The sequence below is a fragment of the Balaenoptera acutorostrata genome, chromosome 6 (assembly GCF_949987535.1).
Source record: "Balaenoptera acutorostrata chromosome 6, mBalAcu1.1, whole genome shotgun sequence".
Classification (NCBI taxonomy): domain Eukaryota; kingdom Metazoa; phylum Chordata; class Mammalia; order Artiodactyla; family Balaenopteridae; genus Balaenoptera; species Balaenoptera acutorostrata.
Genome location: NC_080069.1, coordinates 13,458,923 through 13,476,550, shown reverse-complemented (window position 1 = coordinate 13,476,550; position 17,628 = coordinate 13,458,923). Strand labels below are relative to the sequence as shown.

The following is a 17,628-nucleotide window of genomic DNA, read 5'->3' as shown; positions in this document are numbered from 1 at the left end:
CTCTGATTTATATATGCCGATATCTATGACTATTACATAATTTTATATGAAGTTTTTTCCAGTGTGACCATCTTCTAATTAAAATGAAAAAAAAGGGAAGGAAAGGAAGGATATATAAACAAATTTATTTCAGCAACTTTTTAAAACTATTAGTTTTTACTTTTAATTAATATGTATGACTTTGTACATTTCTAAGCATAAGAAAAAGGTAAACTCATTGATCACCTTGAACTATTGCAATCAGGTGGGGAATCCATCATTACCTACTTGATACAGGCGACCTATTTTAAGGCAGCTCTTTAACCAGTGCCTGAGTGATGGGAACACAGGAGTTGCATGTGGTAATTCATCAGCTTTTTCTGTTGGGAGGCAGGACTCTGCTAGAAAAACTAATTTCAGGGGACTCTGCTCTGATGTTCCCTGACTCAACTGATGCTTTGGGAATTTCAGTGTGTTTTATCAGAGGTCAAAAAATTTTTTTAACTTTCAAATTTAAACTGCGTGTATTTTGAAAGGTAAAGGTGACTGAAGATTTAAGCCAATCCTATGTTTTCATTTATATTGACAGTCCCTCTAAATATGAATCTGCCAGAATGAGCTGCTCTGTAAATGTGCTGTCCTGTTTCCTTTGTGTGATGCATGGATTCCATATATATATATATTCTCTGTTGTACTCGTTTTCTAGGGCTGCCATAACAAAGTACCACAAACAGCGTGGCTTAAAACAATAGGAATTGATTGTCTCACAGTTCTGGGGTCCAGTAGTCTGAAATCAAGGTGTCAGCAACGTTGATTCCCTCTGAGGCCCCTGAGGGAGAGTCTGCCCCCTGCCTCTCTCCTGGCTTCTGTGGGCTGCTGGCAGCCTTTGGTACCCCTTGCCTTGTAGATGGCTGTCTTCTCCTTGGCTCTTTACATGGTGTTCTCTCTGTGTACATGTGTCTGTCTCCTCATATCCCGTTTTTGCAAGGACACCGGTCAGATTGGATGAGGGGTCCATCCTACTCTCATGCGACCTCATCTTAACTAATTACCTCTGCAATAGGTCTGTGTCCATCTAAGGTCACATTCTGAGGTCCCAGGGCTTAGGACTTCAACCTATGAATTCGGGGCAGGGGGGACACAGTTTAACCCATAACATCTTCCCACAAAGTAAAGAGTTTGCACATATTCTGTTTTCCACACAAAATGGGCTGATCCCTTTTAGAACGGTATCCTGTAGTTTCAGGAACTCTTGGGTTTCATGTAATGGGAAGGTTTTCCTACTAGTGAAGCAAAAGAGTGAAGGGGAACTTTGAAGGCTGGTCTTCAAAAGCACTCTCAGAAATGTTGGTTATGGTAAAGGGAGAAAATAGATAACTCCCGTTTTGAACTCTGTCGGAGCTCAAATGTTCACTACAGACTTTAGTTTTTCTTTCCTAATGAATTCTGTCTTTAAAATGGTCTCCTATGGAACACCTGTATTTATAGTTTGAGTTTGAGTGTTTTGTTTTTTGTTTTTATTTATTTATTTATTTATTTATTTATTTTTGGCTGTGTTGGGTCTTCGTTTCTGTGCGAGGGCTTTCTCTAGTTGTGGCAAGTGGGGGCCACTCTTCATTGCGGTGCGCAGGCCTCTCACTATCGCGGCCTCTCTCGTTGCGGAGCACAGGCTCCAGATGCGCAGGCTCAGTAGTTGTGGCTCACGGGCCCAGTTGCTCCGCGGCATGTGGGATCCTCCCAGACCAGGGCTCGAACCCGTGTCCCCTGCACTGGCAGGCAGATTCCCAACCACTGCGCCACCAGGGAAGCCCGAGTTTGAGTTTTATGTCCCTATTATAGGACCTTTCCATGAATGTTTATTGATGTTATGGGTGACATGGTCTTGACATAGCATAATAAATGCAACCTGCATTTAATATTTTCAAAAGACTTTCACATCTGTAGCATTTCTCATGTTGTCCTCAAAGTAGCCTTTTGGATAGGTGATTAGTAAGAAAGTGCCAATATGAATCTTCAGGAATTGTGATACAGCCTATAAAATGCTGGGCAGAAAAACTCTCAGCCACATCTTCGGGCTATTAATTTTTTGCTCTTTCCTTTATAAGATCTAGGCACTTACTCTAATGAGTAACCTTTTGATATTGCCATTTGGCCTTTTCTTAGCTCTTTGGGGAAGTTATTTAATGAATGACATTCTGCTCTGCTGCTGCTGCTGCTGATTTGATTTGATTTGTGTGTGTAGCAGTTGAGAATGTACTCGTGCTAGGAATTGCATGATTCCAGGAAGACTACAGAATAACTCTTTCCTTTTTGAATTGTCCACTCAGGTGGTTTAAGGGCTTCCCAGGAAAGGAACGAATGTTTACTTAATCATTCCTGGTTCATCAGACAGAACAGAAGACATGTTTCACCCTTCTAGGCTTCCCTCCCCTTCCTCTTAGGGTCAAATACACAGATAGGAATGTGTTCTAATCAATACTTGCCCATGCTTTGCTTTTAGGCTTTTTTTACAGAAAAGTACTTGCAGGAGCATCCTGAAGACCAGGAGAAGATCGAGCTGCTAAAGCGACTAATAGCGTTGCAGGTACGTACAGGGGAGGCGTGGCTGGGCGGCTCTCCGTGCTCTGTGGGCGGCCACCACACACAACACCACGATATTCTCTAGGGCATCCATCTCCAAGCACACGTTTAGGGTTACTTTTTTTTTTTTTTTTAACCCTTGGAATCGCAACCTATCTATTTATTTGGCGAAGCAACGTAGGAAGAACATTCCATTAGACTGCACAGTGTTGAGAGGGGTCTTCTTAGAGGGGAGATTAAAGTCCCCAGATTGGTTTGCTGGTTTGTGTTTCCAGATGAGAGATGTTGGCCTCAGTTTCTCTCTCTCTCTCACTACTTCTGTGAAAAGTGGGAGGAAATGCAGTCATACGGTTGAGTCCAAGGTGAAACGCATCAGTTACTCCTGCATAGAAAGGCCCCCAGGCTCACGTGGATTTGCCTTGCCTGTCAGCCCTTCCCCTGGTTACTTGTATCCCCAGTGTGCAGGTTCCTCTGCATCTTTGACCCAAGAGCATCCAGTTCCCAAGCTTTACACTGAGAAGCAGTGTTTTCGTTTGAAACGTGCTCTGTCTACCGGTGTACCTGTCCATCCCCACCTTCCATCTTTCCCCAGCATCCCAATCTGAACTATCCCTCTTCCTAAACAATATCCCATTCCTTTCATGCCCTTCTTCCCAGATGCCTCTGCTGACAGAGGGGATCCGCATCCATGGGGAGAAGCTGACGGAGCAGCTGAAGCCACTGCACGACCGGTTGTCTTCTTGCTTCCGGGAACTCAAGGAGAAAGTGGAAAAGCTCTATGGGGTTATAACACTGGTAGGCTTTGTCTCAACAGCCTATGAGCTTTTTCTAGTCTCTTCTACCGTTTATGATATTGATCCATTTTTCAGATGCCAAATGAGTCAAAGTAGCCTAGGAATGGCATGCAAACACTGGGGCAGTTTGGAGAAGGCATGGTCCGCTCTTGATAACCTTCAACTGTTGTTGTGTTGGACAGCGGCTCTTAAACTTGAATGACCGTCAGACCCACCTGGAAGGCTCATGAAAACAGATTGCTGGGCCACATCCTTAGGGTTTCTGATTCACTTGGTCTGGGATGGGGCCCAAGAATTTGCATTTCTAACATGCCGGCAGGTAGTGCCGCGGGGCTAGGCACCACACTGTGAAAACCACACGACTAGAGATTGGGGTTTCCTAATGCCAGACACTGGTTATTCCTGTGCTGTCTAGCCCAACTCCTACAGTTTTTCCTAATCTTTATTTTTTATTTTGGTGAAATGTTCATACTCATCACACCTTCGAAGGGGACAGAGAATTGTGAATTACATTTGACAATGCATGTAGCTGATGTCATGATTTTTTTGGACAGTTGTAACATTTCTCACGGCTACAGTTTTCTTTTTTTCCTCCCAAGAAGTTGGGTGGAGCGATACATAGGTCAGCCTTTTCTCTCCCACAGTTGATGGTATGCTTGGTTTCAGCTTCATTTAACCGCTCTTTTTAACATGAGTTCATCCTGCTCTCTTCAAATGTTGTATTCCTGAACCCCAGATTTTCAAAAATCCTCTTTCCTCCAAATCAAAGCTCTGCATTTCTTTTCATGTATTCCTGTCCCCTATTCCCATACCTCCATCTCTGCTACATTTTTCTCCCTAGTATCTTTTTGATCATCTCTCTCAGTCACCCAAGTGTTCAGTCATGCCTTCCTACGAATTTACCTCCTAACCTGTTGCCAATTAAGAGTTTTCTTTTAGGAACATTTGTCTTTTACACAAGTTCCTAGATGGCAAAGACTTAGCTCTCACTCAATGAATTTAGTTTTTATTAGACCCAGGCCAATATTAACATTTGAATTTGATATGGTGACCTACTGAAGACGTTTCTTATGAGAGTATATCCGTATTCCTTTATTTCCTAAGATTCACCAGGATAAGCATCAGGTGTCCAGTTTCAATCTAAAACTTTTCTATTAGGCCAGTATTCCGTTTTTTAAATGGCCGGTAGAAGCTAAGCTGGAGAAGCAGACAGAGGGGTTTGCTATTTTATTGATGAGTAATGAACATCTTGGTTTCCCTCTCTCATGAGGCTGGCAGAAAGTTAGGGTGAATTTTTCTCTAGTTTTAGAAACAAGGTAGGCTTAACCGAAGTTGTGTTTATAACTAAGAATATAAGAGGGGTGGGGGAGGGATGGACAGGGAGGGTGGAGATGGGATGGATTGAAGGACATGGATGGATTGGGAGTTTGGGATTAGCAGATGTAAACTAGTATATATAGGATGGATAAACAACAAGGTCCTACTGTATAGCACAGGGAACTATATTCAATATCCTGTGATAAACCATTATGGAAAAGAATATGAAAAGGAAAAAATATGTATATATTTAACTGAATCACTTTGCTGTACAGCAGAAACTAAAACAGCCTTGTAAATCAACTATACTTCAATAAAACAAATTTTTAAAAAATGGAGAGTTGCTTAATATACAGAAAATGAACTCACAACCTAGATGCTTAAATGTCAGGATGTTGTGATATGCAGTTACAAAATATCTCATATGTCATATTATAATAAACAAAATGTCAGTAAAATCTTTCAAACTACAAAAAAAGAATACAAGTATTTGCAATATTTAACAACCGACGCAACACAGGCACCAACCCATCAGAATGGATTGCCAACCCCAATACAGGTGGGCACTCGCCACAAACCAGCGGGGACTGCACCAGTTCCTAAGGGCTGAATTCCAGGCCAGCTAACCATGAGGGGTCATGTCTCCTTTAGCCACCCAACTTGACGGAGAGGAAGCAAAACCGCACAGGGTCTATGGTGCTCCCCTACATCATGTCGTCCACACTGCGGAGATTGTCCATCACCTCGGTGACTTCCTCTGTGATCTCCAGCTCTTCTAACTCATCTGATAATGCTCCTTCCAGACCAGGATCTGATGGGTAAGGCTTCGATCTTTAATTGCCAGGAGGGGTGAGGTAACTCCTTCCTAATGTTTGCCTTTGGTCCCCAAAGTGAGACTTGGTTAGTGTGGATGCATCATCTTCGTAAGGGAAATAATTCACAGTACCTGGGTTATTAGTTTTTGGGTCTTTCTCATCATCTTCGTCATGAGGAATATCATTATTTACGTGATAGTAGCAACAGTTATGAAAAATGGAAAAAAAAATCACCCATAATGCTATCACCCCCTATGACCCAGCCAATCATATCCTATTTTGTTTGTTTCAGAATAATTTGTAGTTATTGCTTGACTTTATTTGTTTCAGTTTTTTAAAATAATTTTTAAGTTTATTTTATGAGTAGGCAATGTAATCACATATGAAATTTCAAAGGTACAAAAGGACATATCATGAGAGGTCTCCTGTCAGTGCCCAACTCCCAGCTCATCAGTACCACTCTCCAGAGGCCAGTGATGTTAGCATTCAGGTTCATGTCCGTGGTGCCTTTCCAGCAGCTCTTTATCTATACAGAAGCAGTTCCTAAATATATATCCTTCGTCACACGTTTTTTATTTATAAACGGCAGCATATAATACTCTTTGCCTTGCTTTTTAAAAAATTAGTTTATTTATTTATTTATTTTTGGCTGCGTTGGCGAGTGGGAGCTACTCTTCATTGAGGTGCACGGGCTTCTCATTGTGGTGGCTTCTCTTGTTGCAGAGCACAGGCTCTAGGCATGCGGGCTTCAGTAGTTGTGGCACGCGGGCTCAGTAGTTGTGGCTCGCGGGTCCTAGAGCGCAGGCTCAGTAGTTGTGGCGCACAGGCTTAGTTGCTCCACGGCATGTGGGCTCTTCCTGGACCAGGGCTCGAACCTGTGTCCCCTGCATTGGCAGGCGGATTCTTAACCACTGCGCCACCAGGGAAGTCCTGCCTTGCTTTTTTCACTGACTAGATCTTGAAAATCATTCCATTTCAGAACTGCGAGAGCCTCCTCTTTCCTTTGAGTTGCAGACATCTCATGATTTCCCTACCCATGATACACTCCATCATTGTCTACTGATGGACATTTGGTTGATTTCAGCCTTTTACTATCACAGTAGTGATAGCAATGAGTAACCTTAAAAATATATTATTTTGTTAATATTCAAGTATATCAATATGAGAAAAAGTCCAGAAGTGAAATTGCTCTGTCAAACATATATAGCTGCAGTTTTCAAAATTATTCCTAAACTGACTTTCATAGAGATTATACCCATTTACAGTTCCATCAGCAACACACAAGGGTGCCTGTTCACCCACATCTTGCCACCAAATTGTGTATTATCAGGCCTTTTAATTTTTACCAATCTGATAGGTGGAAAATATTTTCTTGGCCTAGGGCTTTTGTTTGGTTGCATATTGGTTTTCTTTCATCCCTCTTGTTTTGTGTGAGGTTGAGCATCTTTTCATTTGTTTAGTAGCTTGTATGTATTTTATTTTCTGTGAACTGTGGTCAGATATTTTGTGTACATTTTTCTGTTGGATATTGACCCTTTGTGATATGAGTTGAAATATTTCTAATTTCTCCTTTGTCTTCTGACTTTGCTTCTAATTTTTTATTTAGTTATGCTGATTTTTTTATGCAGTCAAATAAGTTAATATTTGATTTTATGGCTTCTGGATTTTATATCATAAAGGCCTTCCTCACTTTAAGCCTACAAAAAGCCTAATTTTAGGTTTTCAGTATTTATTATAAAATCTGTGCTTCTTTGCAATTTATTTTAGTATAAAGTGTAAGGTATAGAACCAATTTTTTTTTCCTTCTTGGCTACCCAGTTCTCCCTATAACATTTAGTGAGCAAACCATCTTTTCTCTACCGATTTGAAATGTCAGCCTTATAAAAAAATCAAATTCCAATATGTTCTTTAGTCTGTTTGTAGACTTGTTCCCCATTTCTTAGATCTACCTGGGTGGTTCATGCACTTGTTCTAATGCAGTTTTAATTACTATAGATTTTAAAGGTTTTAAAATTTCTAGTAGTTTTTTTTCAGAATTTGTCTGGCTAGTTATACTCATCGCTCATTTTCATATTAACTTGTCTGGAATTCTGTTATTTTTATTGGGATATGTTAAATTTATGGATTGAATTTAGGGCTTTTTGATGTTGAGCCTTCTTGCGAGAAACATGGAGTGCCTTTCCATATGTTCAAATTTAAAATATTTTAAAGGAGTGAATTCATAATTGTGTTCAAGTGGAAAAGCATGGCATGTACCATTTTGTGACCTATTGCTTAATTTTATGTACATGATGAGTATTTAACATCACTGTGTGTTTTAATGTTGAATATAAGTTGTCAGTTGACTTAACACTTATTTATAATTTTGTAATTCCATATTATAATAATCATATCACAAAAATAGCCTGTCCAAATGGCCTTCTACCTGGCAATCAAATATTTTATTTATTTATTTACTTACTTACTTATTTATTGGCTGCATTGGGTCTTCACTGCTGCATGCAGGCTTTCTCTAGTTGCGGAGAGCGGGGTCTACTCTTCGTTGAGGTGTGAGGGCTTCTCATTGCGGTGGCTCCTCTTGTTACGGAGCATGGGCTCTAGGCACGCGAGCTTCAGTAGTTGTGGCACGCGGGCTCCGTAGTTGTGGCTCATGGGCTCTAGAGCACAGGCTCAGCAGTTGTGGTGCATGGGCTTAGCTGCTCCGTGGCATGTGGGATCTTCCCAGACCAGAGCTTGAACCCATGTCCCCTGCATTGGCAGGCGGATTCTTAACCACTGCGCCACCAGGGAAGCCCTCAAATGTTTATTATTTTCTAAATTATTTATCTATCCTTTACCATTGACATAGATATCTTTACACAGCTACAGTTATAGCACAGATTTAGTTTGGTAATTTGCTTTTCCTCTTTGTCTTTTTGTCATAAGCATTTTCCATATTGCTATATAATTTTTTTATTATTTATTTATTTATTTATTTATTTATTTATTTATTTATTTATTTATGGCTGTGTTGGGTCTTCGTTTCTGTGTGAGGGCTTTCTCTAGTTGCGGTGAGCGGGGACCACTCTTCATCGCGGTGCATGGGCCTCTCACTGTCGTGGCCTCTCTTGTTGCGGAGCACAAGCTCCAGACACGCAGGCTCAGTAGTTGTGGCTCACGGGCCTAGTTGCTCCGCGGCATGTGGGATCCTCCCAGACCAGGGCTCGAACCCGTGTCCCCTGCATTGGCAGGCAGATTCTCAACCACTGCGCCACCAGGGAAGCCCTATTATTAGTTTTTAATTATCACTTTTGATGGCTCTCTACCATTACATCATATGAATGTACCATAATTAATTCTTCTCCCTACTATAGAATGTTTAAGCTTTGTCACTGTTTCTAAACAGATAATCATAAAAGTTCATTATAAATTTAATATAAAGACATTTAGGGAGTACCCTGGTGGCTTAGTGGTTAGGATTCAGTGCTTTCACTGCTGTGGCCGAGGTTCAATCCCTGATCGAGGAACTGAGATCCTGCAAGCCCCTCAGTATGGCCAAAATTTTTTAAAAATTAATTAATTAATTAATTAAGTTGTATCAATATAAAATGCATTTATACTATTAAGAATTGTAACAATCATGTGCCCATATAGCTTTACGATTATTTAGGATATAGTCTCAGATCACTTCTCAGCCTTTAGGTTAAGATGGAGTGTAGGCTTTACTTCCCCAAAGCATATATTACTTATTCAGGGAGTAATATTTTTTACAATTCTTGATATCACAAATGCCAATATGCAATGCCATATACAATGTATGAGTGACTATATAATTTTTCATAATATAGTCACCCGTATTAGGTATTTGGACTATTCTTAATCTTTTGAATTTCAAAATATTAAATAATACCTGATTCATTTGTTTATTTTTTTTCCCATCTATGTTTTTTTTCATGCCGTAAAGCATGCTTGCTTTGTGGCAAGCGTAGATGTTCTGTTCTCTTTTCTTAAATAAACTCCGTCTCATTAAAAAAAAAAAAAGTTTTCAGGCAGCTGTTGAAAATCAGAGACAACGTAATTGCTGATCCATTAGGGCAGTAAATAGAGAGCAGGTGACTGGGGTCCTCTTTATGTCATGACCCCGGGCAAAGTGGGTTATTGCTCTTGCCCAGATTTGCCCAGTAAGATGACATCATTGATACCATTTTCTAACATTTATTCAGGATGTTTCTTTAAAGCAGGTCAAACTGATTCACACCCAATGACCTCAGTTCTCCTATTAGCAGTGTTATGTCACAGTATTCATTAGAACTTTCATGGTGATTATTGGGTGTGCAGTCTATAAAGGCTCACTTCTTTCTTGGTTGGGTGTATCCATCCTGTTTGGCACATGGGAGACTGTGGCCCAGAAAGAGAATAACTTTATGAAACACAGTGCATCGTGTTAAGGGAAGCTGGAAGGGCTTGCACAACAGGTCAACTCAGTACATGCTCAGAGCTCCAGCCAAGTAGGGGCCCCAAACCAAAATTTTTTAGAAAAAAAATTACTCTTTGGTATTTCAGGAAAATCATTGAAATAGTCAGTGTAAGAAAAAAATAACACAGGCACTGTGGGACTACACTATCATTATTTTACTGTTTAGTTTGGTTCATAATTAGGCCCTAATGAAACTCACATTAGGGCCTAGATCTTTGCCTGTAGATCTAATGACCCACAGACACTTACCTTCATTCTCAATCTCACAGGTAAAGTAATAGTAGACCCAGTAGAATACTGGATTGTTGTTTTGGGGGTTTTTTTCCCTCCCTGACCAACTACTGTTTGAAGTGATTCTTTTTGTTTGATTTGGCTTGGTTGGTTTTAAGAATAATAAGCGTCTGTTTTGGAATTTAGTTCTATGATTTTTTTTAATTAGTACAGATTTAAGACAAATAATAGTGAGTGGCTTCCCCTTAAATATACTAATAATTGGAAAATACCAAAAAATTGCAAATTCAGGCATGTAATCTTTAAAAAATAATAATAATAATAAAAGATGATTCAGAAAAGGAGAGAATAATTTGAAATAAAAAAGAAGAAGAATTGTAGTGTAGAAGCATCTTCCATTGTGACTCCAGTGGTTCTTTAACCAGAATTCCCTGGTACTTTCTCATCCTGTATCTTCACTGAAGAGGGCAAAATATTTTGTAGAAAGTGAGACCTAAAGTATTAAAAAGCTTAAAATGACTTAAGAAGTATATCAGCCAAATACAATGAGTGAATCTTCTTTAGATCCCGATTCAAACAAATCCCTTGCCAAAAAAAATATGAGACAGGAAATTTGAACACTGACTGGATGTTTGATGAAATTAGAGAATTATTCACTTTTTTAGGAATGATGATGGGAGTGTAGTTTTGTTACGAAGGCGAATCCTTGCCTTGTAGAGATATGCACCAAAATATTTATAGATGAGATGTGATATCTAGGAATTACTTCCAAATAACCCAGTGAGGGGTGAGGGCTATGACTGGATGGATATAAGAAATAAGATTGGCCATGAGTTGATCACTGTTGATGCTGAGTAATATACACATAAGATTTATTATATTCTCTTGGGGACTTCCCTGGCGGTCCAGTGGTTAGGACTCCGTGCTTCCACTGCAAGGGGTGCAGGTTCGATCCCTGGTCGGGGAACTAAGATCCTGCATGACACACAGCGCAGCCAAAAAAAAAAAAAAAAGTTTATTATATTCTCTCCACTTTTTAATGTTCGAAATTTTCCATAATAAAATGTAAAAAAAAGTCTGCCCCTTCCAGTGATCTCATTTTAATATTTACATATTTAATAATTAGTGATACTAAGTTTTTAAAAAATTATTTGGATTTCTTTTTTCGTGAAATACCTGTTTATCTCCTTGGACAGTTTGTAAAAATTGAGCTACTCATATTTTTTTCTTTTTGATTTGTAAAAGTTTCTTATACATTAATGATATTTGCCGTCTAAAGTATGTACAACAAATAGTTTTAGTTTACGAATGATGCTTTCTGCTGAACAGAAGCTTTTAATTTTTAAATACTAAAAGCTGATAGCTGTTTTTTTGTTGTCTTATTTCATATCAAAGCTTTTTCTAAAAAAAAAATAAAAATAGGCTTTATTTTTTAGAGCAGCTTTAGGTTCACAGCAAGAATGACCAGAAAGTACAGAGAGTTCCCAGGTACCTCTGCCCTGGACATGCCCAGCCTCCCCTACCGTAAGCATCCAGCACCAGAGCGATACATTTGTTACACTTGATGAACCTACATTGACACATCACAATCATCCAAAGTCCATAGTTTACGTTAGGGTTCACTCGTGGTGTTGTACATTGTGAGTTTTGATAAATATATTCACCATTGTAGTATCATATAGAATAATTTCACGGCCCTAAAAATCCTCTGTGCTCTGCCGACCTACCCCTCCAAACTTTTCATTTTTATGGAGTAAAATCTACCAATTTTTAATTAAACCAGAACTGATGAAATACCCATTTAGAAGCTATAAGCAATCTGTACATCACAAAGATAGGTTTTTAACCCCTCCCCCCCTTGTTTTTACATTTTGCCACCTCATTCCTCTCTGTCTCTGCCCCCAACCCCCAGTCTACCATTTGAGAGTGGACTGCATACACCATGGCTATGGAGCAAGCAGATTGTCATATTGTAACCACGTACTACGTTCAGTACAGCCTATACATTCAGGATATGTGACATTGACCCAATACTTAAAGCTGCAACCCATATTCCAGTTTTGTCAGTTGTCCCAGTAATGTCTTATAGCAATTTCTGGTACAGGATCCAATCAGGATCACATATTGTTTTAGCCATGTCTCTCTATTCTTTTTTTTTTTTTTTTTTTTTTATTATTTATTTATTTTATTTTTGGCTGTGTTGGGTCTTCAGTTTGTGCGAGGGCTTTCTCTAGTTGCGGCAAGTGGGGGCCACTCTTCATCGCGGTGCGGGGACCGCTCTTCATCGCGGTGCATGGGCCTTTCACTATCGCGGCCCCTCCCGTTTTGGGGCACAGGCTCCCGACGCGCAGGCTCAGCAGTTGTGGCACACGGGCCCAGCTGCTCCGTGGCATGTGGGATCTTCCCAGACCAGGGCTCGAACCCGTGTCCCCTGCATTGGCAGGCAGATTCTCAACCACTGCGCCACCAGGGAAGCCCCCTCTCTATTCTTTAATTTGAAATCGTTTCCTTAGCCTTTCCTTGTCTTTCATAATGACATTTTTGAAGATTATGGGCCAGTTATTTTATACAATTTTTTTTCGTTTGGGTTTGTCTGATGTTTCCTCGTGCTTAGGATTCAGGTGATACATTTCTGTGTGATATGTCCTTTTCAGGTATCATATCTGGAAGCACGTTACCCATTTGTCCCTTATTAGTGATTTAATTGATCCTGTGGTTAAGATTTGGTCCATTTTCTTTTCTATTTTTAAAATAGTACTATTTTTCCCTTTGTAATTAATAAGCAATTTATGGGGAGATACTTTGAGACTCTCCTGTTTCTCATCAAACTCTTCTCCTCTATGTATTAACATCTAATTATGGTTCTTGAATGAATCCATTTTCACTATGGTGCTTGAAAATCTATCACTGTAATTAAAAAACATTTGAGGAGTACTCTTATATGCTAGGCACTGTTGTAAGCATTCTGTAATCACCCTATGAGGTAGGTACTATTATTATCCCCATTTCACATATAAGGAAACTGAGGTATGAAAAGGTTATCTGCCCAAGGTCACCCAGCAAGTCAGTGTAAGTAGGATTTGAACCCAGGCTGTAGGGCTCCAGAGAATGTGCTATTATCCACTACATAAAGCTGCCTATTCATCTTTTACTGTGTGGACTCTGTCTTTACCTCTAAGTTTAATAAGACCTTGTCTTCCTGAGATAAGATAAATATTCACTAGTATTTTCTTTCCGTACTTGGACGGCCTCATTTCTGTACATGTAGACCTTGAGATATTCAATTGGCAGTTGGAAATTCAGATTACAACCTGAGAACAATGCCACAGGTCAAGGTTCGGCTGTGGAGTCATATCCCCTGGTCTTTTTGGAGTCAGTTTTTTGTTTGTTTGTTTGTTTGTTTTAATTTTTATTGGGGTATACTTGATTTACAATGTTGTGTTAGTTTCAGGTCTACAGCAAAGTGAATCAGTTGTACATATATCAGTTTTGACTGTCAGGTGATCAGTGTTTTCTGACTTTGTCCTTGTTCATGGCTGATAGGTCAATCCTTTTTTCAAAAAATTTATTGAAGTATAGTTGACTTACAATGTTGTGTTAATTTCTGCTGTATAACAAAGTGACTCAGGTATACATATATGTATTCTTTTTCATATTCTTTTCCATTATGGTTTATCCCAGGATATTGAATATAGTTCCCTGTGCTCTGCAGTAGAACCTTGTTGTTTACCTATCCTATATTTACTAGTTTGCCTCTACTAACCCCAAACTCCCAATCCTTCCCTCCCCCACCCCTGATAGGTCCATCCTGGAGCCCCTTTTGGAGCGCAGGGCCTCGTCAGGGGCCAGAGTGGAAGATCTGTCCCTCAAAGAGGACAGTGAGAACCGGATGAGCAAGTTCAAGAGAAAAGACTGGAGTCTCAGCAAGTCCCAGGTCATCGCAGAGAAAGCATCGGAACCTGATGTGATGGTAAAAACAAACAAACACCATAGATTTGCCAGTTTGCCATTGCTTTCCCTGGAGCCAGGCATTTCACCATGTACTTCACAGCTGTGAGTCAGCAGACAGAAACCTAGCGGGGTTTCCCAGGACGCAGCAGCCTGGGGTAGGGTCAGATCTCGGATGGTGCTAAGAAAAACACATACAGAGATCGGAGTCTCTAAATCCATAATGGTGCAAGATTTACCCACAGTATAAACATGTGGATTAATGGTTGGAGTTGTGGTTTTCGCCACTGTGGTCCATGACTCCATCCAAACATCGTCACTTCCCTTCTTTTAACTTAAAAAAATAAAAGGTTCTTGATTCTTCCGTAAGCCACGTCAAGTTGTTAAGTGTGGCAGGACCAGCTCTCCCTGAGAATCAGGGTGGCTCATCTCCAACCTAAATGGCACTGTCCAACTGTGATTAAAATCAAGTCTGCGGCCGGCCAGACAACAGTCTATGGTCCGGTGATTCCCTGTTGGTGTCTCTGCCCTGGTGTCCCCAGCGTGCCAGTGCGGTAAGCTTAGAAAGGGCTCCTGGAATTTTGCCCTTTAACAGTTTCTGCTCTGCTGATGAGGTTGTTCTGAGCATGGATGAGCCCAGCGTGCCTCACTGTGAGAACGTTTTGCTGTGTTTCTCCCCACCCCCGCTGCTAGAGCCCAATCAGAAAAGCACAAAGGCCAAAGAGTCTCCAGCTGTCGGACAATCGGCTGACACCGTTTCATGGCTCTTCCCCGCCTCAGTCAACACCCCTGAGCCCACCCCCGCTCACTCCTAAAGCGACCAGGACCCTGAGTAAGTCTTCCTGTAGAGACCCCTTCTATTCATTTTACTAGAGGACGGTGTATGTTTATGAATCTGGGCCATTTTTAACCAAGATAGCCACAAGGTGTATGAGATGATCGTCAAGTGGGTTCAATTCAGTGGTAGTGGGTGTAATGCAATTAGATTAGGGTTTGGCAAGGAATCCTTAGGTTGCTGAGACTCATTAAAGTTTTCTATGCTGGGAGCCACAGGGTCTCACTGCCCCTTTTCCAACTGTGATGGTATAAATGAGGTAGATCTGGAATAGGACTAGACAGGAAGTGAGTAACTTTGGAACTGTTGGGCAGATAGCTGTGTACTTGATATGGAGAAGGGTCCAAAATAAGGACAAGAAATAGACCCATTCCATATATTACTTACAGTCAGGCTTGGGGACTCAGCAATACACAGAGCCTGAGAAGAATCACGAGGACCGCTTAGTACAAAGGAATGATGGAGGGGTAAATCTTCACATCAAATGGGAGACAGTAGTCAGCCGAGTGTCGGAGATAATGAGACAAGTTTTCCTGGAGGAAGTGGATATTGCACCCTTTAAATGATAAAACTATGACAGTTCAATTTAACCAATATTTATTGACTACCTAGTATGTGATAGATGCTTTTTCTAAGCACTTGAGATATATCAGAGAACAAAGTAATACCCTAAGTTCTAGAAAATATTCTCATCTTCAGCTTAAGAGTAAAAACCTTCAACAAAAAAAGTGAGATTTTTGCTTAAGAACTTCTTGTGAAGCCTTCAGTTAAATGAAAGGTGCTACATCTGTCCCAAGGCGTAGGAGGTCTTCTTCATTCTGTCCACAGAAACTGTAGAATGTGACCGTAGCGATTTGCTCGACCAGGTGGGTTTAGGTGTTACCGTGGCCAGCAGAAGTGTCATGAGATCCCTTGGTGAATTTTTCTCTCTGCCTTCATCTACTTTGTGTCCTTTCCAGGCTCCCCATCTTTGGAGACAGACGGGCTGATGATGGCTGCGGTCCCACCTCCCCCTCCCCCCAAAAGCAAGCCCTACGAGAGCAGCCGGAGGAATTCCACAGAGGTAGGGGGGTGACGGCAGACGCTGGGGCCAGAGAGAGCCCAGCACTCATGGGAATGCAGCATTGGATTTCCCAAGATTTTTAAGAGGCAGGTTTTCCCATCAATTTGTCCCTCTAATCGATTCTTGGTTCATTCCTGAAACCATAAAGAGAGGGGAATTTTCAATGGGAAGGAACAGTATGCAAGGAGACCTTTCATCAGATTGAAGGTACCTCACCCTGGGCCCCGGGGTGGGGGGTGAAAAAGAAGTGAGTTCTCTTTCACACCTGAGGAGTTTACTTCTTCTGAGTGAGTGACAGTCATTCTGGAAGGGGCCTCCGATGGGTTTCCTTCATTCATTCAACACAAATTTATTGGGTCCCTACTATATATACGCCAAGTATTGGGGATATGGCAGTGTTAGTGTATATCTGATTAATGCAAGGGAAAGGGGGAGATTAAATCAGTCTAATTTCCCTTTTCACCTTGCAAAGGCTGTGTAGAGAAACTCAGATCAGTGAGAAGCTAACGCAGAATGTCGGAAATGTGGAGTAGAAGGCAGAATTAGGGAGAAAGGTAGGACTCATCGCTCCTTTCGTATGTCTGCTCCACCAGATTGCAGCCCCACTGCCTGTCCGGAGAGAAGCCAAAGCCCCGCCCCCTCCACCTCCAAAAGCTCGGAAGTCGGGCATCCTTTCTTCTGAACCTGGATCCCAGTAAGGACCTCGTCCTCCCTCTGGAACTCTGGTACCTGGGAGCTGGCCTCGGGGAGGCAGTGTCCTCATTGCCTTGGTCCCCTGCTGCCTGCCTCTCCTCATCTGGGATTGAGGTTCACCAGCTCAAAACTGGTTTCATTCTTTGGAAAGCTTCTCTTTGATCGATGCCCGAGGCCATGCCGTATCTCCTCCAGTCCACGAGGAATCCCGGAATCGGCCGTGCCCTGTGTTTCTCCCTCACCATCATTACATTTCAGCCTCCAGCACAGTGCCACTGGGGTCCACGAAAGCCTGGATAAGTTCTTCAGTGGTGGTGGGAAAACCCCAGTAACCTATTCCTTGGAGGAATTTCTTGCTTTGCTTCTGAAAAGCTGTGCTTAAGACGTAGTTTTCTCACGTGGACATACCTTGTTCCATACAACATATTGGAAGAGACCAACATCAAGTACTTTGGTGGCCGGAATCATCTATCTTTCTGAGGTCTCCTGTGTCTCCTCTGTGGAAAAGAACCTCTTTTTAATGGAGATTGGCTGCTTTCAAGTATCGAAAGAACATTATCGAAAGAACATGGACTCAGTCGTGAGCCCTGAGCACCTGTGTCCCCCCACCCACCTGTGACATGGAAAAGCTGCCCTCCTTCCCCCCGCCCCGCGCCAGGAGTTCACTCACACTCCCGACTAATGGTCCTAACTACAAGGCAGTCACTCCTTCCTACCATGGACTCCTGAGGCTGTCTTTTGCACACAGTTTCTTGTCCTGTTACCTCCTCTGAGCTCAAATCACTGGATATAAGGGACTTAGAAGTCCGGATTGAACTGCTTCTCTTCCAGATCCCATTGGAATGGCTCGGCAGCCCCTGTCTGCAACCTGATTTTACCCTGGAGAATACAGTGCAATATCTCGCTTTGATTATTTA

The 17,628-nt window shown here is 41.4% G+C and overlaps 1 protein-coding gene across 1 annotated transcript in view; it reads left to right on the top strand.

The window, feature by feature from the left end:
• DOCK5 (dedicator of cytokinesis 5) overlaps nt 1-17,628 on the top strand; it is a 210,948-nt gene extending 193,320 nt beyond the window's left edge. The window contains exons 46-52 of the mRNA XM_057548308.1: nt 2,480-2,563; nt 3,217-3,354; nt 5,322-5,488; nt 13,974-14,142; nt 14,814-14,952; nt 15,915-16,018; nt 16,612-17,628. Of these exons, the coding sequence (XP_057404291.1) occupies nt 2,480-2,563; nt 3,217-3,354; nt 5,322-5,488; nt 13,974-14,142; nt 14,814-14,952; nt 15,915-16,018; nt 16,612-16,716 (906 nt within the window). The 3' untranslated portion in view covers nt 16,717-17,628. The remainder of the gene's footprint in view (nt 1-2,479; nt 2,564-3,216; nt 3,355-5,321; nt 5,489-13,973; nt 14,143-14,813; nt 14,953-15,914; nt 16,019-16,611) is intronic.